The sequence below is a fragment of the Schistocerca serialis genome, chromosome 2, assembly GCF_023864345.2.
Source record: "Schistocerca serialis cubense isolate TAMUIC-IGC-003099 chromosome 2, iqSchSeri2.2, whole genome shotgun sequence".
In the NCBI taxonomy this organism is placed as follows: Eukaryota; Metazoa; Arthropoda; class Insecta; order Orthoptera; family Acrididae; genus Schistocerca; species Schistocerca serialis.
This window is the reverse complement of record NC_064639.1, coordinates 315,572,801-315,598,698: the sequence shown is the minus strand read 5'-3', so window position 1 is coordinate 315,598,698 and position 25,898 is coordinate 315,572,801. Positions and strand designations below refer to the sequence as shown.

Sequence of the window (25,898 nt, the reverse complement as noted above, 5' to 3'; positions counted from 1 at the left end):
CCATGGATTGTAATTCCTACTTCAAATTTTTCTTTTGTTTCCCTTACTGCTTGCTCAGTATACAGATTGAATAACATCGGGGATAGGCTACAACCCTGTCTCACTCCCTTACCAACCACTGCTTCCCTTTCATGGCCCTCGACTCTTGTAACTGCCCTCTGGTTTCTGTACAAATTGTAAATAGCCTTTTGCTCCCTGTATTTTACCCCTGCCACCTTCAGAATTTGAAAGAGAGTATTCCAGTCAACATTGTCAAAAGCATTCTCGAAGTCTACAAATGCTAGAAACGCGAGTTTGCCTTTCCTTAACCTATCTTCTTAGATAAGTCGTAGGGTCAGTATTGTCTCACATGTTCCAACATTTCTACGGAATCCAAACTTATCTTCCCCAAGGTCGGCTTCTATCAGTTTCTCCATTCCTCTGTTAGGAATACGTGTTAGTATTTTTGCAGCCGTGACAGTTCGGTAATTTTCACATCTGTCAACCCCTGGTTTCTTTGGGATTGGAATTATTATATCCTTCTTGAAGTCTGAGGGTATATCGCCTGAATAAAACGTTCTCAGTTTTCCAGCTGCGTCAATTTGAATAAAATCCTCAAGCTTTCGATGGCCATCTCCACCATCGTCGTCAGTTCACTGATTGCCGGGCCTGTTACTGTCTCTCGCTTATATAGGCATGATGACATCATCAGCAGCTAATCAGATTGATCCAATGTGGCGTGCATGTGAGTCGACCCGGGCAGCTAGCGGAGCTATTGCCCGTGGCAGCTCCAGTGACGGCAGGTGGCACCAGGGGCAGGTGCCACGTTTGAAACTGCCGCTCCCACGTCGCGCATCAGAATCTGCTTTCTTTCGATGTCCAACGCCCTTCCCCATGCCCTGCTGACTGTGTATCCCTGGTCTCTGTTGAAATTGTTATTTAAGCGAATCTCGGCCACTTCCTTTATAACAGTCTCAATATGTAGACGCATGAGCCAACACTTCTGTATTTTCGAACTGTATTTTATGTCCGTTTTCTAGGCATTCCTCTGCTATGGCCAACTTGTCAAGCTCCCTTTGTTTTATATGGCACTTATGCTCAGTACAACGCTCTGCTACCGTGCGAATTGTCTGTGCAATGTACATGCTGCCACATTCACAGGGTACACCATACACACCGTACATTCGAGGAGCAATGTCGTCTTTAAAAGGGCGCAACATATCTTGTATCTTGGGGGCCCAGAGAACAGTTGTTAATCTTTACAACCAAGAACTGGACGACGGTTCTATATCAGCACTGAGTAAAGGCCTCAACTTTTCTCCAGCTCCACGACGTCTGCCAATATTGGATATAATTAGTGGAATAGAACAGTGCATTAGGAATCTTTCGCGCGATGCAGCTGAGGACGCCAGGCTAACTACCAGCCATATCCTGGCAAAAGCTAAGCCACCAAAATTTAATATTAGCCAGGAGGAACGACGTTGCTTACGGTTATTACGTGAGGATGAAGAGTTGGTTGTCTTGCCAGCCGACAAAGGGAATACCACCATGGTTCTGAACTCTGCAGACTACCACCTGAAGATGCTACATTTATTAGAAGACCCCACGTACCACAATCTTAGTTGTGATCCCACACAGGCCATTGTCAGAAAGACAGGGAAGTTATTGAAGGATTCTGACTTACCAGATGAAGTGGTGAAGAAATTAACGCTTCGTGCCACCAGACCTCCCAGGCTTTATGGATTACCAAAGAAACACAAGGAAAGTGTTCCACTGAGGCCCATTGTTAGTGCAATCATTTCGCCCACATACAGATTTGCTAAACATCTGGCAGGATTATTAGCACCAAAATTGGGACATTGCGAACACCATGCTGTCAACTCGCAGAAATTTGTTGAGACACTCAAGAGAATGAAGATAGGCCCAAACGACCTAATGGTTAGCCTGGATGTTGTCACTTTTTATGAGGGTGCCAAGACAAGATACACTGGATCTTTTGGCCCAACATTTTCCATCTGTAATCGGTAAGTTGTTCCGTCATGTCCTAACGTCAATGTACTTTTTGTACTGCGATGAATATTATGAGATGACTGACGGCACAGCCATTGGATCACCACCGTCTCCAGCAGTTGCAAATTTCTTCATGGGGCACTTTGAGGAGCAGGCTCCATAAACTGCGACATTACGGCCATCTTGCTTTCTATGATACGTTGATGACACCTTCCTGATATGCCCACATGGTGAAGATACACTACAGCAGTTCGTCGATCATATGAATGGTGTCCATCCCAACATTAAATTTACTGTCGAGATTGAGAAGCATGGCAAGCTACCATTCTTGAATGTTTTGGTTGAGTGGAAGGCAGGAGGCCAGCTTGGTCATTCAGTGTACCGGAAACCCACACACACTGATCAGTACTTGAACACCAATAGTTTCCACCACCCTGTACACAAGGAAGCTGTCCTGAACACGTTGGTTCATAGAGCCAAGATTATCTCTGACGACGACCACCTACAGTCTGAATTGCAGAACTTAAAACATGTTTTCGGGGAAAATGGATACAGCAAAAGAGACATCACAAACGCTTTCAAGGGCCGCCGATGAGACACCTGTTGATTCCGTAGAAGAGGCCAAATGGACTATATTCCTGCCATACTGTGGAGCAACTAGCAGTAAGCTAGGACGTCTGCTGCAGAAACATGGGCTAAGACCAGTGTTCTGGCCCGCCCCCAAGATAAGAGATATGTTGTGCCCTGTTAAAGATGACATTGCTCTTCCCTGTTGATTCCGTAGAAGAGGCCAAATGGACTATATTCCTGCCATACTGTGGAGCAACTAGCAGTAAGCTAGGACGTCTGCTGCAGAAACATGGGCTAAGACCAGTGTTCTGGCCCGCCCCCAAGATAAGAGATATGTTGTGCCCTGTTAAAGATGACATTGCTCTTCAAGTGTATGGTGTACCCTGTGAATGTGGCAGCATGTACATTGGACACACAATTTGCACAGTTGCGGAGTGTTGTACTGAGCACAAGCGCCATATAAAACAAAGGGAGCTTGACAAGTCGGCCATCGCGGAGCATTGCCTAGAAAACAGACATAAAACACAGTTCGAAAATACAAAAGTGTTGGCTCATGCGTCTACATATTGGGACTCCGTTAGAAAGGAAGTGGCAGAGATTTGCTTAAACGACAATAATTCCAACAGAGACCTGGGATACCCACTCAGCAGGGCATGGGGACAGGCGTTGGACATCGAAAGAAAGCAGAGACAGATGCGCGACATGGGAGCAGCAGTTTAACGTGGCACCTACCCCTGGCGCCACCTGACATCACCGGTGCTGCCACGGGCAATAGCTCCGCTAGCTGCCTGGGTCGACTTACACACGCATGCCACATTGGATTGATCTGATTGGCTGCTGATGTCATGATGCCTATATAAGCGAGAGACTATAACAGCCCCGGCAGTTAGTGAACTCCTGACGATGATGGTGGAGATGGCCATCGAGAACTCGAGGATTTTATTCGAATTGATGCGGCTGGAAAACTGAGAACGTATTATTCATGTATGCCATCGCGAAAGACTCAGAAGACATAGGGTATAACGCCTGTCTCATACATCTTGCTCACTAGATGGTACAGTTTTGTTAGGCCTGGCTTTCCCAAGGCTGTCAGCAGTTCTAATGGAATGTTGTCTACTCCCGGAGCCTTGTTACTTTGGTCTTTCAGTGCTCTGTCAAATTCTTCACGCAGTATCATATCTCCTATTTCATCTTCATCAACATTATCTTCCTTTTTCTATAATATTGTCCTCAAGAACGTCACCCTTGTATAGACCCTCTATATACTCCTTCCACCTTTTTGCTTTCCCTTCTTTGCTTAGTACTGGGTTTCCATCTGAGCTCTTGATATTCATGCAAGTGGTTCTCTTTTCTCCAAAGGTCTCTTTAATTTTCCTGTAGGCAGTATCTATCTTACCCCTCATGAGATAAGCCTCTACATCCTTACATTTGTCCTCTAACCATCCCTGCTTAGCCATTTTGCACTTCCTGTCAATCTCGTTTTTGAGACGTTTGTATTCCTTTTTGCCTGCTTCATTTACTGCATTTTTATATTTTCTCCTTTCATCAATTAAATTCAGTATCTCTTCTGTTACCCAAGGATTTCTATTAGTCCTCGTCTTTTTACCTACTTGATTCTCTGCTACCTTCACGGTTTCATCTCTCAAAGCTACCCATTTCTTTCCCCCATTCTTATCAATCGTTCCCTAATGCTCTCCCTGAAGCTCTCTACAACCTCTGGTTCTTTCAATTTATCCAGGTCCCATCTCCTCCAATTCCCACCTTTTTACAGTTTCTTCAGTTCTAATCTACAGTTCATAACCAATAGATTGTGGTCAGAGTCCACATGTGCCCCTGGAAACGTCTTAAAATTTAAAACCTGGTACCTAAATCTCTGGCTTACCATTATATAATCTGTCTGATACCTTCTAGTATCTCCAGGCTTCTTCCATGTATACAACCTTCTTTTATGATTCTTGAACCAAGTGTTAGCTATGATTAAGTTATGCTCTGTGCAAAATTCTACCAGGCAGCTTCCTCTTTCATTCCTTACTCTTATTCCATATTCACCTACTTCGTTTCCTTCTCTTCCTTTTCCTACTATAGAGCTCCAGTCACCCATGACTATTAAATTTTCGTCTCCCTTCACTACCGAAATAATTTCTTTTATCTCATCGTACATTTCATCAATCTCTTCATCTGCGGAGCTAGTTCGCATATAAACTTTTACTACTGTGGTAGGCGTGGGCTTCGTATCTGTCTTGGCCACAATAATGCGTTCACTGTGCTGTTTGTAGTAGCTTAACTACATTCCTATTTTCCTATTCATTATTAAACCTAGTCCTGCATTACCCCTATTTGATTTTGTATTTATAACTCTGTATTCACGTGACCAGAAGTCTTGTTCCTCCTGCCACTGAACTTCACTAATTCCCACTATATCTAACTTTAACCTATCCATTTCCCTTTTTGAATTTTCTAACCTACCTGCCCGATTATGGGATCTGATATTCCACACTCCGATCCGTAGAATACCAGTTTTCTTTCTCCTAATAACAATCTCTTGACCATAATCAAGGATTTTCAGTTGTATCCAAACAGCAATTAACTCGTCCCTTCCCGGAGAACAATATTATCGTTGGGACTGCATTGTAACTACTACAGTGCTCTTTAAAAAATAGTAGTAAATAACTTTAAACTAAGATTACTGGCTATATCTTAATTTTTGGATCCATTATGTTAAGAAGAATAAAATTTCATTTTAAGAACTGAAGCTTTACCACTCAGAGTAATTGTGTTACGACAAAAGTAAGAACTTTGTGTAACAAATTCAAAAGTAGCAGATCATTTTGACAAATGCAGAAAATGTACACAGCTGCGGAATGCAGATGCTGAATATAATGTAACGTGATGCGACAGCTATAATATTTACAGAACACAATATTATGCCACAGGAGTTGACTTAAGAGCTATATTTACATTGCAATCATGAACTTGTGTACATTTCCATAGAACAAACAGTGGAAAATATATGGAAGTACTACATTGCAATTAATGGGGAACATTCTTACAGACCAGATATTACAGATACTGCAAAACTTTGGAGAGCGCACATCTGTTGCTCATAACCATCAATTTATGAGGAAACAGATTACATGCTCAAAAGTTTCTAAAAAGTCACAAAAAGGTATATTTAATCATGTACACATGTACATTGAACACATGTACATGTACAGGGAACAATTGTCTGAATGAGGATACTACTGCCAAAATTTTTGGCATGTGTAAATGTTTGTTGGAGCTGGTGTGTAGTAACAGTTAGGTTTTTTGTTTTTTTTTTTTCCACGTTTTGACAGTAAAAAATACAGTGTATTGTGACACATAGAAGATTTTTGATATATTCAATTGAAAATAATGGGGAAGCACACTTTGTTTGTTCAAAAAAAGTTAAAATTGAGAATTTCGAAGTGAATTTACCCGACATGCGGTCCCACTTTTAAATTAAGAAAAAAAACCATAAAGTTAGCTTGCATACATACACAAGCATACAAAAAGCACATATTTAGCATTTATCTGATTTAGTGAAAGCTACTAGCGTGGCAGAGATGAGCACTGTAGTGCCAGTTTATCCTATTAAAAACAGCAGAAATAGTGGAGCACAATACAGAACCTCATCCACATGAGGTGGTTAACAATCTGCCTTTTTAAAATCGACAGGGAAAGTCCTATGCAGTAAAATTTCTTTCTTTCAATTTTTTTTATTGGCTTGAAGATCTGTTCTTTCTTAAACAAATGTAAAATAAGTCTACAAATAGCATGACAGCTCTACATCAAGAATTGGAAGCTTTTCCTTATTTTTGTTTGTCAGAGAAACCCATCCAAACTGTGACAGCCATGTCGTTAATTTTTCATTCCTGATTTTTAAAAAGTTCATATAATAAATATTATTTTTGTTTTAGGTGAGCACTGCTTCTGATGAAGAAACTGATCTGTTGAATCCAACTGACTTTCCTGTTACATATCTTGATGATAGCAACACTGAAGATGTGGAATTTCTCAGACAGCTTCATCTGCTGAATAATTTGGGTGAAAAGGTGAGAAACATTAAGTATTAACGTAACTGGTAACTGTAAATCATTTAAGAAAGATGGTAGTGTGTTACAAGAATATTGAATTTTCTTAAAAACTATATACTTATATAATGTTGGAAAGATGTTCTTAAACAATGGCTGGGCAAGAACATGTGTGGATCTCTCAGAAATTGTGTGTAAATGAGTGTGTGTTCCATCTGTAATGTATCATGAATTGACTAGGTGGCCAGATATTACTGAAAGAATTTAGACTGTAGAAAGGTATTGCACTTTGATCTATTTACAGTCAGTAATGAATACTGGATATGAGGGGGAAAGGACCTGTAACCTGACATACAGCCACTTAGTTTGAAAATGAGTCTTCTTAGACTGAAAGAAAGTAATCTTGTATATAATTAATTGAATCATTTCTATTAATTAGCTAGAGAATTGTCAAATAAATAAAAAGCTAATGAATTCAAAAGTTACAATAGTAATCAGAACATATCAGAAATCTGTACTAAATACTAGTTTCATAATATGCAGGAATACGTAGAAAATGAAGATCTGAGAGATGGGTTGCCAGACCTGTATTGGATTGTGTTCTCCGGACTTCATCCTGTCATTGATTTGCATGGAGAAGACTCTCCTGCAGCTGACGAGGCAAAGCAGCTACTTAGAGATGCAATAATTCATTTGAAAAAAGGATTTATTAACTCATATGATGGTCAGGTAAGGCTGAAACTAGAAGGTTTGACATGTTTCTTCTCACGTAGTAATCTATCCAGATGATTAAAATTTTGAGCAGTTAGTATCTAATTGCATCCTCAGAATTTTGAGCAGAAACATTCATGGTATACAACCTCCATAACTCCTTACTTCCTGTCACATATTTAACAGATCCTTCCCTTTTCTACGCAGCATTTGAAGTCTGTTATTTATCATGAAAGGGTTAGAACAGCATAAGAAAAACAAAAACTATGAAATGACGCTAAGTTAAAATTTTTATAATTCATTGGCAAAATGAAAAAAAATGAATGTATGAAAGAAATCACATTTATGAGCATGGATAAGTATCGCACATGAGTACTGAAGTCGGTATTATATTCTCTGCAGTGAGCATTTTGTCAGATGAAGGAAAAGTTTTGGACACAAGAAGTGTAGACCTTGAAAGAAATTTTCCAGTCTCAAAGTTTTGTGGCACCAGTAGTTTTATAAATAGCTGAAAAAGCTTAAAAGCCAAAATAATTGGTGCAAAAAGAAAATATTTAACCAGCGTGAACTGTTAGCAGAGTTTTCAGTGTGGCCTGCAAGTGGCTTATAATGGGTATGTTGTGAAATGGGTTTTCAGATAGGGCTTTCATCACTGCCTAAATAAAAACTGCTTAATACTGGTTAAATCTCTTACTTACCACAACAGTAAAGTTCGTTCAGTTTGATATTTGGCTGAGACGAACAGCGTTTTTGCAAAAAAATATAATTTTAATAAATGAGCTTTTAAGGAAAACCTAATTGTTTTTTATTATGGTTAACAAGAATCAGATAGTCTGGATAACTATACCTCCTGTGTGTTCATATTTATTCTCCCTTTCTCATTTATTTCCTTTCTTTTTTAATATCATTGATATGGATGATGCTTATATACATTTTCTCTGAAAAATACTGTAGTGTGAACGATCTACATAAATGATTAATAAAGTCAAGCTCCTTTATAAAAACAGAAATGTAGAAGCTGCACACGTGTATAGTTTTTGATAGTTTGCAATCTACTTGGATGACATGATTTAAGTGTTCACTATGGTTCTGTTCACTCATGTGATGTCATCAGTGATAGCACTGGCCTGCTGACGTCTGTGGGATTGCCCTCTGCTGCCAAACATGGCAACAAATGTCAACACAAGCCCTCCATGTGAGAACTAGATCCTTCCAGTGTCACACTGGGCACTACTAACATTTAGCAGTGAAAGCATTCCCACCATCAAATTAACCTGTGATTACAGCAATGACTTTGGCTTTGGTGATCATCCAGCTTGATGCACCATCCCTCTGCATAGATATAACAATGTATGCTTGATACCTACTTTATTACTGATAGTTTAGCAAATTTCACTATCGTATAGCCAATCAGAAGTTTGACATGTCAAATTTGAACCCTCAACCCCCTTTTCCAAGTGACATTACCACCATTTCTCAATTGAATGTGCCAGAATCCCCAAACTAATAAAGTACAAAGTGATATGTATTTAATTACATCTCAAAAATTATGCTCTTGTTTATAACAACAGTTTGTTACAAAGTTGTTAAATTATTCGAAACATGACAAAAATATTGATAACGGTGAAGTCGAAGAACAGTCTGCCTTAACTAACAGATACCAATTGAGAATATCAACATAAGTAGTTTTCTGTTGTTCCTGTGACATCATAGACAGTGCCCCAGCAAGTCTTCCTCTGTGGCACACACCATATTTCCAAGCCAGGAACCGATGACATGGAATAAATTCTCAAGCATCAGGTGTTGATATGGTGTTTAATGCTATCGTGGCTTGCAGATACACTGCGTCCATCCGTCTCGTGATACAATATTATGACAAGGGAAGTTGTTACTCACCATATAGCAGAGATGCTGAGTCACAGATAGGCACCACAAAAAGACTGTCACAAAGTTTTCAGCCAGTAAGGCTTTCGTCAAAAATAGATCACACTTGCATGCACAAACACAACTCGCACACACAAGTGCAGTCTCAGGCAACTATAGCCACAGTGGTGGCTACAGATGCCTGAGATTGCAGTCGTGTGTGAGTTGAGTGTGTGGTAATTCGGAAGGCATTTTGGCCAAAGGCTTACTCATTTAACAGTCTTTTTGTTGTGCCTATGTGTGACACAGCATCTCTGCTGTATGGTGGGTAACAATCTATCCTTTCTATAATATTGAAATAAGATACCTTAATTCTAGCATACTATGTGATCAGGTTAGTAACTCTACTTGTTCCCTCAGCACATGGGAATATTCGTATGTACACAGATTAAAAATACAGGTTTATCAAATAATTATGTGATAAAAATTCTAAGTATTATGGAATGTTCCAGTGTATCTACACATTAGCATTTTGTGTCACAAGCCGTATGATCTATCAAAGTCTTTGGCTTGAACACAAGTTGTAAACAAATTTCTAGTGGTGAACATTTTCGCAACAGCTGTATATGAAGTGCTGCAGTTTAAAAGAAAAATGCCTTTCACATTGCACATTAATTTTTTATTTATTTGTGCACCCAAGTAAGATAAAACAAAGAGAACTAACATGCAGCATGCAGAAGGCAGTTTTCTTTTCAACTGCTGCAGTTTGCAAGGTGTAAACTTCACAGTGGTGCCACACATAGGTCCCAGGATTAGAAACTTTTCTAATTTTGAATGATCCAACTTAATATAATGAATTGAAGACATGTGCTGATTTTAAATTTGCACAGTCATGCTGTTTTACAAGACAGAATCTGTCAAACCTTTATCTGATCTGCTGTATTGAATCCTAGTAGTTCTGTTATTTTCTTTTCTCATAACATTTGTTATTTCCAGAGTTGACAAGAAACACATTTCACTCACTGGTGACACACTGTCTAAAAGATGAACTTTTAGCAGCATAAAGAAATTCATTATATTTTCTAGATTCTGTAGCTAATGGAATGTGCCAATAGAATGTCGTCATGTATGTTTAGAGTTGACAGCGTCCTACATACAAAATTTTTGTTTTTTAAGGTTTTAATAGCTGTGCAGTGAATGAGCTTTTTCAAACTGTAGCTCCTCTTCTCTCACTGTCATTTATCTTTTCCTATGTCCCACTTTCTTTTTCATCCCTTAGCGTCCCTAATTGAAATTATAACCTCCTATTCAGTGATTTTCCGTTTCAAGATAAATAGGGCACATCAAAAAGACTGAATGTTCAACAACAAAACATTAAATAGTACCAGTCATACTTGTGATTTTTCTTTTTGTGTCTCTTGTTAATTTTGCGTTGTAAGACATTATAACTGTATTTATTCTGGAGTATCGCTTTTAACTGCCACTTTCTGAATTCAACTTTCATTGTAAAATACATTCTTAATTGATATTGAATTGCTGATCAGACCTACAAGACAATTCTATGTCTTGATACATACCAGCCATTAAATGAAAATGTGTGTGTTATGTTCCAGGTTATAGTAGCAGCATTAACAAGTGATGTTAGCCACACTAGGAGAGCCCGCCAGATAGCGGAACCAGCAGTAAGTCTATTGTAACCTCTCTTTGTCTCTCTCTCTTCCCCCCCTCCCCCTGCGGGTCCGGGTTTAGAATGGGCCCGAGGTATTCCTGCCTGTTGTAAGAGGCGAGTAAAAGGAGTCCCTCCCCCTCAAGGGGGTTGTTTGCGCCTGCGTCCGGAGACGGACGGTTCCATGACTTACATTTGTGGTCATTTTGGTTTTTCACTTATTCTGGTTTCTTCCTTCTTTTGTTTGTTTCCTTTCTTTGTCCTTCTCCCTCACTGTCTTCCTTACTTTTTACCTTGCCTTCTTCTCCTTGCCTCCTTGTCCACCCTATGGTCTCCGCCTCGGCGTTTGAGACAGTCTGTCCTTTCTCTCCCCCTCTCCCTTTTCTCACCCCCACCCCCACCCCCCACCCCCCTAGTGCGTGCCTCAAGGCCAACCCAGGTGTTCGTGTTCACACATGTAGCCAGTGTCGGGGTAACGCATAATTCCCTGCCCTGGTTAGACAAGTAAGGCACGCACGTACCCCCTGGTAAAGGCCAAGCCCATGGAGGAGTGATTCTGAGCTGACACCTTCCGACCATGCTGATTGGTCCCTCTGTCCGTTTCTCGGGAGGTGTGAGCTGAGGTGTAAACATTCACCTAAGGTGGGAGCGCCCTCTTAGAGGGTCCCCACAAGGAAGGAGAGTGCCATCGGAGATGCTGGCAATCATGGGGGATTCCTCCGCAGTGGATTTCTCTTCTTCTCTCTCGACTTCTGCCCAAAAATGGAAACTTGACCAGCCACCAGTGACAAAAGTACTACCGCCTGCCCCAAAGTTCCTCGTAGTTTCTAGGTCTGAGGACGGAAAGGATTTTTCATCTGTCAACCCTTTCATTATTCAGAAGGACGTAGATGCCATAGCCGGACCTGTCAAGTCTTGTACCAGGATGCGTAACGGTACCTTGTTGTTAGAAACTGAGAGTGCCTTTCAAGCACAAAAACTCCTTCGGGCCACACTCTGTACACGTTCCCTGTCTGGGTGGAGACTCACCGCACTTTGAATTCGTCGCGTGGTGTGGTATATACTAGATCACTCGACGGATTGATTGACGAGGAGATTCAGTCTTTCCTCGCTGAGCAGGGCGTGACGGCTGTCCATAGGCTCATGAAAAGGGTCAACAATGACCTTGTACCGACCCAGACACTTTTCTTGACCTTTGATAGTGTTCAGCTGCCGTCACGCATCAAAGCGGGCTATGAGGTTATTTCTGTTCGCCCCTATGTCCCGACACCTATACGCTGCTACCAGTGTCAGCATTTTAATCACACGCGCCAGTCTTGTTCTAATGTGGCTAAATACGTCACTTGTGGCAGGGACGCCCATGAGGGTGACTGTCCACCTCCATCTCCTCGTTGCGTGAACTGTCAGGGTGACCATGCAGTGTCCTCCCGTGACTGTCCCATCTACAAGGATGAACGCTCTTTACAGGAAACTCGGGTCAAAGAGAAAGTGTCCACCTCGGCTGCTCGCAAGCTATTTGCTTGTAGAAAGCCCACACTGCTCCCAACGGGGAAATACAGTACTGTTCTCCCCTCTCATCGGCCTACCAGGGAGGTGTCGACACAGACATGCGATCTGACCTTTAGCACTACAGTCGTCCGTTCGGCCAGTGCTAAGATCACCCGGTCAACGTCTCCTCTTCCTCCCATCACCCCTAAGACACAAGCACCTTCATCAGCTTCTGCCAAGACTAAGACCCAGAAGTCAGGTGCACGGGTCTTCGAGAAGGAACCGTCCCATGAAGACTTCCTACGTACCCCGAACTCCCAGCGATCGACCAGTACTTCGACTGAACGACCTTCCAAAAAGGCTCATAGGAAGCAAAGTTCTCCTTCTCCGCCTAGGCGCGTTTCTTCTCCTGCGCCACCCAGCAGTTGCCGCCCCAGGCCGTCATCCGTTTTGCCTGGCCGCACCGCTGGTAGCTGAACATCTGGCCGTTCACCAGCGGAGGAAGCTCCCCCTCCTGGCCATCTTAACATGGTGGCCGATGAACCTATTGGAAAAAATGGACAATGACACTCCACCTATTGATAGCGCCAGCAGTGCTCGCTCTAAGCCAGGTCCTCAGCGGCCTTCAAGGTGACCCCTTCTTGCTTCTCCTTTTTCTTTTTCTTCTCACGATGGCACTTCTTCATTGGAATATTCGCAGCATTCTCTCCAACCGAGAGGACTTAAAGTTGCTGCTACACTTGCACTGTCAGCTCGTAATAGCTCTCCAGGATACGAAGCTACGCCCGTGTCATCAAATTGACTTGGCACACTATGCCTCTGTGCGTTTTGACCTACACCCTGTGGCAGGTATTCCAGCTTATGGAGGGGTTATGTTGCTGGTCCAGGATGATATCTACTATGATCCCATCACATTGCAAACCGATCTGCAGGCATTTGCCGTCCGAATTACTCTCCCCACTTTTATATTTTACATTTGTACTATTTACACTCCATCGTTGTCTGCCGTTACTAGGGCAGACATGATGCAAATTGTTGCTCAGCTACCTGCACCATTTTTGTTGACTGGAGACTTCAATACCCACCATCCCCTTTGGGGCTCTCCAGCATCCTGCCCAAGAGGCTCCCTGTTAGCAGACCTTTACAACCACCTCAATCTTGTCTGCCTCAATACTGGTGTCCCTACTTTTCTTTCAGACACATCTCACACCTATTCCCATTTAGACCTCTCTATATGCACTACCCAACTTGCATGCCGGTTTGAGTGATACGCACTTTGATACGTATTCGAGCGATCATTTCCAGTATGTTATCCATCTCCTGCATCATACCCCATCTCCATGCTCAACTAGTTGGAACATCTCCAAAGCAGACTGGGGCCCTTCTCTTCCAGGGCGACATTTCAGGATCAAAACTTCGCAAGTTGCGATAGTCAGGTCGCACACCTCACGGAAGTCATTCTCACTGCTGCTGAATATTCCATCCCTCATACTACTTCTTCTCCACCTCACGTACCAGTCCCCTGGTGGACCGCAGCATGTAGAGATGCTTTAACTGCATCGATGTGCTTTATGCACCTTCAAGCGCCACCCTACGATGGCGAATTGTAGTAATTATAAACGATTACGTGCACAGTGTCATTGTGATATTAAAGAAAGCAAGAAAGCCAGCTGGGCTGCTTTCACAAGCTCCTTCAACAGTTTTACTCCCTCTTCTGTTGTCTGAGGTAGCCTGTGCCGGCTATCTGGCACTAAGGTCCACTCACCAGTTTCTGGCTTGACGGTTGCGAATGACGTCCTTGTGGCCCCTGAGGATGTCTCCAATGTCTTCGGCCGATTTTTCGCAGAGGTTTCGAGCTCCACTCATTACCCCCCTGCCTTCCTCCCCCGAAAACAGGCAGAGGAGGCAAGACCACCTAACTTCTGCTCCTCGAATCATGAAGGTTATAATGCCCCATTCACCATGCGGGAACTCGAAAATGCACTTGCCCGGTCACGATCCTCCGCTCTGGGGCCTGATTCTATTCATATTCAGATGCTGAAGAACCTTTCTCCTGCGGGTAAAGGTTTTCTTCTTCGTACTTATAATCGCATCTGGATTGAGGGTCATGTTCCCACATGCTGGCGCGAATCTATTGTTGCCCCGATTCCTAAGCCGGGGAAGGACAAGCACTTGCCTTCTAGTTATCGACCCATTTCCCTTACCAGCTGTGTCTGTAAGGTGATGGAACGCATGGTTAACTCTAGCTTGGTTTGGCTGCTCGAATCTCGACGCGTACTTATCAATGTCCAATGTGGATTTCGTAGGCGCCGCTCTGCTGTTGACCATCCGGTTACCTTGTCAGCCTTCATTATGAATAACGTCTTGTGGAAGCGCCAGACAGTGGCTGTGTTCTTTGATTTGAGGAAGGCTTAAGACACCTGTTGGAGGGCGGGCATTCTCCGCACCATGCATACATGGGGCCTTCGCGGTCGCCTCCCTCTTTTTATTCTTGCATTTTTAATGGATCAACAGTTCAGGGTACGTGTGGGTTCTGTCCTGTTCGACGCCTTTCACCAGGAGAAAGGGGTGCCACAGGGCTCAGTTTTGAGCGTTGCTCTCTTCGCCATAGCAATCAATCCAGTAATGGATTGCCTCCCAGCTGATGTATCAGGCTTCTTTTTCGTGGACAATTTTACCATCTACTGCAGTGCGCAGCGTACATGTTTCCTGGAGCGCTGCCTTCAGCGTTGTCTTGACCGTCTTTATACACCTGGAGTGTCGCCAATGGCTTCTGTTTTTCTGCCAAGGAGACGGTCTGTATTAACTTCTGGCGCTACAAAGAGTTTCTCCCACGGTCCTTACATCTCGGTCCCGTTACTCTCACATTTGTGGAGACAGCAAAATTTTTAGGTCTTACATTTGACAGGAAACTTAGCTGGCCTCCACATGTCTCTTATTTGGCTGCCCGTTGTACCCGTTCCCTAAATGTCCTTCGTGTTCTCAGCGGTATGTCATGGGGAGCAGATCGAACCGTCCTACTTCGCCTATATCGGTCGATCATCCGCTCAAAGCTGGATTATGGGAGCTTTGTATACTCCTCTGCACGGCCGTCCATCTTACGCCGCCTCAACTCTATACAACATCGGGGGTTACGTCTTGCTATCGGAGCTTTCTATACTAGTCCCGCCGAGAGTCTTCATGCTGAAGCCGGTGAATTGCCACTAACCTACCGGCGCGATATACTGCTTTGTCAGTATGCCTGTCGGCTATTATCAATGCCCGACCACCTGTCTTATGGTCCCTTTTTTTTTATGACTCTTTCGACTGTCAATACAGGTTGTATGTATCTGCCCTGCTACCCCCTGGAGTTCGCTTTCATCGCCTCCTTCAGCACCTTGATTTTTCACTCCCTGCAGCCTTTAGAGTGGGCGAGAGCCAAACGCCACCTTGGCTCCAGGCTCAGGTTTGCGTTCACCTTGACCTCAGCTCGCTCCCAAAGGAGGTTACCTCATCTTCGGTATACCGCTCGCGGTTTGTAGATGTTCTTTCGAAGTTCATGAATACAATCTTCATTTATACAGATGGCTCTAAGACCAATGACGGTGTCGGGTGTTCTTTTATTGTCGGGGCACACAGTTTCAAATACAGGCTCCATTGCCATTGTTCAGTCTTCACAGCTGAGCTATTTGCCCTCTATCAGGCTGTTCTTTACATCTGCCGCTGCTGACATTCTGCTTATGTCATCTGCTCTGATTCCCTGAGCGCCATCCAGGGCCTCAGTGATCTGTATCCGGTTCACCCGTTCATGCACTGGATCCAACGCTCTCTTCAGCAGTTGTCAGACGATGGTTCTCCGGTTACCTTTATGTGGGTTCCTGGCCATGTCGGTGTCCCTGGGAACGAAGCTGCAGATGCCACGGCCAAGGCTGTGGTCCTCCAGCCTTGGGACAGCTTTTTGTTGTGTGCCTTCATCTGATGTTAGCAGGGTCATTTGTCAGCACATTTTATCGCTGTGGCAGGCCGATTGGTCTACACTTACTGAAAACAAGCTTCGGGCCTTGATACCTCTCCCCATGGCTTGGACGACCTCTTCACGCTTTTGTCGACGGGAGGAGGTCGTTTTGGCCGGATTACGGATTGGACACTGCCGGTTCAGCCATCACCATCTGCTGACAGCTGCGGCGCCATTCTGCGCATGTGGGCAATTGCTGACCACACCACATTTTAACATCCTGTCCGAATTTTAATACACTGCGCATTGACCTTGGCTTGCCATGTACTCTATGACATTTTAGCGGATGACCCAGGAGCAGCTGCTCATGTTCTTCGTTTTATCCACTTGACAAACCTGTCTAAGGACATTTGATTATGCTGTTTTCTTTTAATCCCTTGCCTGTTAATGTGCCTTTTATAGTGTTGTCCTTTTTAGTTGCTGTTTTAACCTTGTGCCTCACAGTGCATTCATAATTTAGTCTGGGCACTAATGACCACTGTGGTTGTGAGCCCTGAAACTACAAAAAAAAAAATCTCTCTCTCTCTCTCTCTCTCTCTCTCTCTCTCTCTCTCTCTCTCTCTCGCATTCTACTGTTATTGCAAGGTAGTTGTTAACTTAATTTTTGTTAAGACTACTTAACCTATGAATGTGATAAACTAAGTTCAGTATTTGCTAAGTTCACTATTTGCTTGTAGTGCAGTCTGTTGAGAAATTTTTGTGTGGAGTAGATATGGAACTTTTAGATATGTTGTTTTAATTTGTGAGCCCTTGAAATCGCTGAATAGATGGTAAGTCTTCTGTGACTGCATACTTCTCTCTCTCTCTCTCTCTCTCTCTCTCTCTCTCTCTCTCTCTCTCTTTTTAAAAAAAGTCCACCATGCTATGGATGAGTAATAGGTAGCATATGCCATTTTTTTCTGCCTCCTGTATTTATGAAACTTGTCGTTTTTGGACTGTGATGATTAACAAACATTTTAAGAGGAATAAAGGAATTGTGAGGTAGTAGTCGGTACTCTTGCAGTAGTGAACACCAGTGACTTGCAAAAATAGTGTTAGGAAAATGACCAACTTGCCTGTATATTTGTTAAGTGCAAGTGAGTGAAACAATATATCCTCCTTCCTTTGACAATTCTGAATGAATATGAAAATTGTCAGACATATGTTATCTGCCCTGGATGTGCAACAATGCCTTCACATATCCCCAAATTGTTTTGACAAATGTGTGTTCACCTAATACATTCTTTTTGCTTGCAGGACCTGCCAGTCAATTGGACCAAGCCAAAGAATCTTTCTAAGGATTACTCAGAAAATTATCCAGTAATATTTAATATTATTCTGTGGTTCATGGTCGCATTTGTGTTCTCTTTGATTGCCATATCAAGTAAGTAATTTTTCAATATTTAGTTACTGTGAGTAAAATATTCATGATGAATAACGAGCTACTATGGTTAAATTAAAAGACAAAATTACTGGCTCATGCTTACCTTCAAGAGGGGAAATTTTCAGTACTGTTGATAAGGCCACAAAAATTACAAAAAACTATCCTGACTTTTGGAAGTATCTGTTCCCTTTCTGTAGGTCTTTTTCTCTAAGTCAGAACAAATGGATCCCTCTATTGGTGAGGTTTGAGGAATCTGAACTTCCAGCTTTGTTTTCCCAAACCTATCCGTCTTTCCTCCTTGAGGTAGCAAGAAACAGTTCAGAAAACTAAGATAGTTTCATTTACTTGTATATGTGTCTTACTGGCAATATTAAAAATACTGGGCAGATTCCTATCCCACAAGTTTATTGTTTTCTAAAGTGAAATTTTATTCTGATAAAACTATTATCATTTACCGTGAAGTTGCTGTTTGAGCCATGTTTAAAATCTTGTATTATTATTGTGGTCTTAAACTCTTTACTTAACACAAGTTTCCTTTTTAACCTTCAAGTGGGTGCGCTTATGTATGAATTGTGCCAACCACAAGTAAAATTGTTTTGCGCTATTCCTTCATTTCACAGTTATCCTCTACTTATTCCTTCAGCTACACAGTGATAAATTGTGTTGTCATATGTCCAAGTGAGCAGCAGTAATAAATATATATTATAAAAGTGTACAGTGTGCGTGCTGCTAAAACTCGGAAATGAGTCCACTATGATCAAGGGAGTTATATGGTGTGGTAGGTAGCCCTCCGTCCCCCATCCATGAAGAAGTTTCCCATTTCTGCCTGAAGGCTATACTTTAAGATATAAGGGCTGGGAAGTTTCACCTGCTAGAACATTCCAGGACATCCGAGAGCATTCCACAACTTTCCAGAATTTTCTGGAATGTTCCACAATGATCCAGAATGTTCTAGAATGATTAGGAATAGACTGGAACATTCAGGAAGTTTCCAGAATGTTCAGCAACATCCTGTAACATCTCGGATCATTGTGGAACATTCCAGAACACTCAGGAATGTTGTGGAATGTTCTTGAAGATTGTGTGTCATTTTAAGCCTTTTTGGTATGTTCCTGAATTCCCCACTGTTGGTGCTGCCCGTTAACCCAAAAACGATGGCTTCACAGCAAAAATATGAATACAAAGCAACAACAAACTGGAAACAGATAATCAATGGTTATTACCATGTAGCACACTACTTTCCAAAACGTTCAAAGCACACATAAGCGTACAATACTGAAATTCAGCGAAATCTGTCAAATATGTCTGTAAGTATGTGAACAAAGACAGTGACATGGCAGTATTTCAAATTTCCGAAGACAGTGAACAACAAAACAGAAACAGCAAGATCCTCACGTACCACATGGGAAGATACATAAACAGTAACGAAGCAATGTGGCGGATTTTCAGTTTTGCCATACACAACTGCAAACCAACTGTGAAACATCTAGCAGTACATTTGAAGAATGGATGGAGAGATAACTTCCCAAAAAGGACACCACCAGAAAAACTGCAAGCTTGCCAGAAAAATTGTAAGTGAACCATCTCAGAACACAACATTAACAGCTTTTTACCAACTGTGCCAAATGAATCCATTCACAAAAACATTACTACCTGTCGACGTCCCTACCTATTGTTTTGTGGAACACAATGAGAACATCCAGGAATCATGAAAACTGGGACACTAGGGCTGAGTATACACAGTACATCTGAAAACGCAAGACTGTTGACGATTACCTATGCCAGATGTATAGAGAAGTATGCCAACAGTTAGAACTACTGGGATATGATATCCACTGGAAATTAACACTATAAGAAGCCTCACTCATAACCTCAGCTGAACAGATGAGTCTTAGTTGCCATAAGTCTAACATGTAACCCATTGAATCGAAAGCAGCTATGGGAAGCCTTCAAAGAGAGTATGTGAGTGATGACATACTGTACCAAATCTGAGGAAGCTCATCCTGAACTAATCACCGAATTGAACGATGACTTCTTCCATGAAATACTCAGTTGCCTAGAAGTAAAATATTTAGCAGTAAGCACCAGAAGTTAGTACAACTTGGGATGCAAGCACTGTGAAAAATGCTACCAGTGTGCTAAACTTTGAAATGACCAAGGAAAAAAGCCACACCATCAACAAACTACTTCAATACATTGTTCACTACAAACAACTCCTCAGCGACAATCTAAAGGAAATCTACAATATACATGAACCAGATCGACGACAATACTGGTGGGATTATTTACTTGGATGCGCCAGGCAGCACTGGGAAAACATTTCTAATTGATCTGTTGCTGTTGGAAATACACGCGAAACAACACAATGCACTTGCACTGGCGTCATCCAGCATTTCAGGCACTCTTATGGAAGGATGACAGTCTTCTGAGACAAGTGCACAAAGGTACATAAAAATCACTTGATGCCATGGGCAGAACATTATAAGACTTCTGGGGAAACCCTGAAGTAATGGGAGGAGCTCTCCTCATACTATCCAGTGATTTTCGACAAATGCTTCCAGATATCCCCAAGTCAACACCAGCGGTGAGATCAGTGCGTGCTTAAAAAAAAAGTCGTGTCTCTGGCCACACATACAAATACTGTGACTAACAAAAAATATGATTGTTGAACTATCGGAAGATGAAACAGCAGCACATTTTTCTCAACAACTTTTACAAATGGGTGAAGGCATACATCCTGGTGACCAGACAACCAGTGTCATTAAACTCAACAGTAATTTCTGCAACACAACGACTGCTGAAAACAAACTCATCAAACAAATTTGTCCAAACATTCTTTTTCTTCTTCAGTAGCGTTTGTCACACGTGCTGATGGGGTCTGCTGTTTTGGCTCATTGTCGCCGCTTCTTTCGATTTTGTGCCTGTGGAATCAAAGATGGAGGCAAACTCATCACCAAAAGAAAGAAAGTAGCAGAGTGATAGAGGAAATATTCAGAGGAAGTTTGCAATGAGGAGTTTCCACATGCTCCAATTCCAGTGTTAACTCCGGGAGAGGGATCCATTGCACCAGTCACCAAGGATGAGGTTGTTGAAGCATTATGGAAAATGAAAAATGGAAAGGCAAAGTGGCCAGAAGATCTTGCTGCAGACTTGTGGAAATCAAAACACTGGGATTCAGCTGAATGGTTGACGGATTACTTTAATATCATTGAGGGGGAAAAGATTCCAACTGACTGGACATGTAGCACAACGGTTCCAATTTGGAAGCAGAAAGGAAGTCCAGCTGAATGTAACAACTACCGCCCAATATGCCTTGTCACACAGCATGAAAGTATTAGAACGCATCATTGATAATAGGATCCAACAAAATATTAGTCTCTCCATCAATCAATGTGGATTCGTGAAGGGCTGTGGGACAACAGATGCTATCCATGCAGCTCACCTGCTTATCGAAAAGCACTGTGAGAAGTAAAAACATCTACGCTTGGCCTTTCTTGACCTCAAAAAGGCCTTTGACCGAGTGCCACACGAGTTAATTTGGCTTGCTCTACTCCTGAAGAGCATGTTAGATGGGTGAGGCTGCTGTGCCAGAACCCAAAGAGCCAGATACAGTCAGCTGCTGGACTATCTGACGACTTCCCTATATCTGTGAGAGCTCATCAGGTATCTGCTCTCACCGCTCCTATTTATCACTGTCATGTCCTAACATTGTTCAGTTATACCACTCTGGACTGGCTGTTTGAAAGTGAAATTTAGGCAACTAAAAATAATATTGTCGACGATACCAACTTTAATATTAAAAAGAAAATTCCTGAAGAAGACAGAATACACAAATTGATCGACACGACGGTAAATGTTGAAGAAAGTGTGAACTTCGTTATAGAATTTCCAAACTCTTTGCAAGTACCGGGAATACCGTTACACTGTCTTCAACTTAAAATTGGATCTCCGATCATACTACTCAGAAATCTCAACTCATCAAAACTATGTAATGGAGCAAGGATGGTCATCAGTCAGTAATAAAATGAGCAAAGCCAAACTTACAACTGGAAAGTACAAGGGGGACACACTATTTATCCATAGAATACCACTGATATCTACTGAGCTGCCATTCCAATTTAAAGGACTGCAATTTCCAATCGATTTAGCCTACAGTTTTACAGTTAAAAGTACAAGCATGAACTTTAGAATATTGCGGCAGCAACTCTTGCTTATCCCACAGTTAACTATACGTAGTTTGCTCTCGTGTAGGAAATTCGAAAAATTTGTACATGTACACCCTGGACAACAAAATAAAAAATATTATTTATAAGCAAGTATTGTAAATAGTTAGAATATGTTTTCAATAAAAAATTTTAACTCTTGTACTTCAAAGTTTATCCTTCTAATCCAACTACCACACAATCTCATATAAACTCCCTGAGCAAACCAGGGTACCCCAGGTGGTATAAAATAAACAGTGAGCTATATGGGAGAAAGTCTGTGATTCATTCAAGAAAATGACTCTATGAGCTAGTAGCACAATCCCACAATGAGGCAGTTGTCTAAGAGATAAGGGGGAACAGTTTGCGGACAAGCACCATTGAAAAGAAGGGTAATCTACTAGTAAGATTGAGATGAAAAAGAAGTGTATGGATAATTATAAAAACAATGAGGGGTGGAAAGATAAAGGCGAATAAGAAATGGGTAGAAATAGTGAAATGGAGATAGACAATATAAGGATTAAGATGTGATGGTTTTACTGTTCTTCACATAATTATGGAAGATGTATGTACCAGTATATGAAAACAGAGAACATGTGTCCACTTAGAATGAAGAACATGAACACCTATAAGAGGAAGCAGGAGTGCTAGTAAGTTAAAAAGAGAAAGAAAGAGAAAGAGAGAGAGAGAGAGATTTAAGTGGACAGAGCATGTAGAAAGAATGCCAAAAGCAAAAATAGTGAAGAATATATTCCTAGTCAAACCAGGAGAAAGAAGAGAAGTAGCTAGAGGAAAGCCTAGAAAACATAGGAGGAGATTTAAAGCGAATGCAGGACCAAAAATCTGAGGACAGAAGGTTAATCCAGTTTAGTACTAGGGGCCTGAATGCTTCATGGACTGTAGTGCTAAGAAGTAAATGAGAAAGGCCACAGCTTTGATCTTTTGCCAGATTAGTGATGGGAATCTAGTGTGTCCTCTGCAGCAGTATCCATAAGTGAACATAAATGTTATTGGTAATGGAAGACACTAAGATGAGTTGTGTATGGTAACTGTCTGCTTTATAGCAGAATATTTTTATTTTCAATGGAAGACTCATCTGTTTGCGGTGAAAGAAGTCAGCTGATGTGTGTGGGATGTCTCACTGGTTGCTTGCTCTTTGATGAAGTTGTGAAATGAAGCTAAAGTAGAAATCTGTTGGAGGAAAAAAAAGAATAAAATTGTTAAAAATGAGATGAGTTGGTAAGTGTGTATGATCTAATTAGAAACTTCGAAGGGTGAATGTCTAGAGTATTCCATTTATCTGATAACTATGTGCGTGAGGTCGTGTTTGCGGGCCAGTCGAATGGGTTACCCTTATCCCTGTTAATGCCGCACTATGCATCTTTTCAGCCAATATCATTCGGAAAGTGAAACAAACATAGCGAGTGTTGCAGTGTAGTCTGCAAATGCTACAATGGCAAGACAAAATTAATTCCACAATATGCGTTAGTTTATGATTAGTAGGTGTGTACAGTGTCTGCTCATGTTGTCCAGAGATTGTTTGAACTGGAGTGTCCAGGTGTTCAAATTCTGGATTGTAATGTAATTCACAAATTGGTGAATAAATTTTGTGAAATGGGAGGTGTTCATGACAAAAAGCATAAACAACAATGTGCAGTGCTCACAGAAGCTGATCTCAATGACATTGCATACTGCCTTGAAAATTCCCCTAAAAAGTCTTGTACACATCTTCCACAGCAAACTCAAATTTCTTGCACCTCTGTAAAAAGACCTGCCAAGTTACTTGGGCTTTGTAACAGTAGTGCAAGAACTTAAATCTGGTGATCCCATGTGCAGGGTTAGATATTGCGAAGGAGTTTTGAAAGAAGTGCTTGATGGAAAAATGGATCCTTATCCCAGTCTGTTTTCAGTCAGTCGGTGCTTGGTTTCATTTACACCTATGTTAATTCCATAAAACAATAGACATTGGAGCACCAATAGACCTATTGTGCTTAAAGGGGAACGCCTTCATGATTGGAAAATAATAGGCCCAATTTTTTTTTTAAAGACACGGTTAACTGTGAAGGATATGTGTGAAACATTTTGGATCCATTTGTTACTGATCTGAGTGAAAGAGAGTAAAGCTGTGGGTTTTTTCAAAAGGATTTGACAAGGGCACATCAGGCCAATGTTCATCTGCATGCAATTCATTATGCATTCTGTGTCTCATTAGCAACAATGTCTGGCCCACTCAAAGTCCTGATCTAGCCCCAAGTGTTTTCTATGTGTGGAGAGCACTAAAGGATAGAGAGTACACATGAAATCTGCACACATTACAGGAACTCAAGGATAATATTTGTGGGTCAATTAAACCAGTTTGTCAATGAGAATTACATCATGTGATGAATAATTTCTTCAGTGGGTGATAGAAATGTGTTGGGAAACAATGGCAGCCAGTTTCAGCGTCTCCTTGTGGGACATGGATGAGAACAAAATCTATTTTCATACATTTTGAGTTTAGTACTGCGGTAGTAGACTAGAAATACGCATCTGGTTTGTCAATGGTGTGTGGTGTGTCCACGGCTGCCATCCACTGCTCCGTGCATGTGATTGTCAGCTAAATGGAATTTCTTGCATCTTGTATGGTGTAGAAAGGGAAAGAGGAAATGGGAGTAGCTGGTAGGTAGTGAGATTTTGGTATGACTTCAGAAAATTGTAACTGTGGCAGATGTTTTAGTCTTTCCCTGTACCCCCAAATGGTGTACTAATTCACAATTTGTGTTTGCAGTTAGTTTCATTTTCTCAAGATATTATTATGTTTAATGTGCATTCAGTTTGTTAAATTTTTGCAATTCTCAAGAACCTGTTTGAATTTTTCCAGCTGCTATTTCTACTATGGACCCTGGACGTGATTCCATTATTTACAGAATGACGAGTAATCGTATGAAGAAAGACAATTAGGATATTTGTGTCATTCCATTTTCATAAAAATGTCATACAGTTAGCTATTGATAAAGGTGTTGGATTTATTACTGTTGTAATAGACGAGTGAATGGAATATGGGAGCGAAAAAAATTAGTTGTAAATATAATGTAGATTAAACAATTTGTTCTATGTGTAAAATATGTTACCAGTTTTGTATGCACAGTATCCACATGGAAACTGAATACCAGTATTGTTCATCATATATTGTTTGTGTACAGTGTTAAAATTTGTAATATATGCTTTTACTATTCTTTAAACTATTTATTTGTATAGTAAATTAAGATATAAGAGCTGTTCATCAAGATATTTGTATTTGATATGTAGTGTTGCGACTTACATGGGAAGAAAAGAATGAGAATAAAGTAAACAAACAAATCATAAGTAAAGAATTCATATCTCATTTGTTGTTGTTATTGCATCTTTAGGACAATCAACATCACGGTCATCAGTGCCTGGAGATTGACTGGATGAGACACATGGAGCTTGAGCACACAAAATGGGGATAGCCTAAAATACAGTGTGAGATCATATAAGCTCCCTCATACTCTTTTACATGACACAAACATAGACAATTCCTCTGAACGGTACAGTGGAGCAAGTGAGTCAAGGCAGACCACTAAAAACAGTTACATCAGATCTGAACAGCCACTAAGATAAGAGGCAAGTTCTAAAAAGAAGATTGGTGGATCATGAAAATAACTGAATGAGCCAGTCATCCTCTAACCTACTAAAAGCTTTGACCTAAAAGCTTAGGTGGAAGAAAAGACAAAACACAAAATTGTAAACATGTGCCACGTTCAGCTCATTATCACCTAAAATTGAGGGCGGGTTTGTCAGTAAACCAGCTTGTACTCTTTTGTCGTTACATAAAATACGATCACTTGAAATGTGGCGAACTGTAATCAGCACACCATATGCATCACAAGTAGGTGGTTCTTCGCATCTGAGAAGGAAGCCATTGGTCAGGATGCCGTGTCCTATTCGAAATCGCATTGAACAAAGTTCATGAATTCTAACTGACCAGGAGGTGTGCCAC

General features: G+C 41.4%; 1 protein-coding gene across 1 annotated transcript in view; it reads left to right on the top strand.

Moving 5' to 3' along the window:
* Window positions 1-25,222, top strand: part of LOC126457110 (ATPase H(+)-transporting accessory protein 2) — a 75,010-nt gene extending 49,788 nt beyond the window's left edge. The window contains exons 4-8 of the mRNA XM_050093157.1: window positions 6,498-6,632; window positions 7,155-7,340; window positions 10,799-10,867; window positions 17,570-17,696; window positions 24,759-25,222. Coding sequence (XP_049949114.1) covers window positions 6,498-6,632; window positions 7,155-7,340; window positions 10,799-10,867; window positions 17,570-17,696; window positions 24,759-24,838 — 597 coding nt within the window. The 3' untranslated portion in view covers window positions 24,839-25,222. The remainder of the gene's footprint in view (window positions 1-6,497; window positions 6,633-7,154; window positions 7,341-10,798; window positions 10,868-17,569; window positions 17,697-24,758) is intronic.
* Window positions 25,223-25,898: the final 676 nt, after the last annotated feature.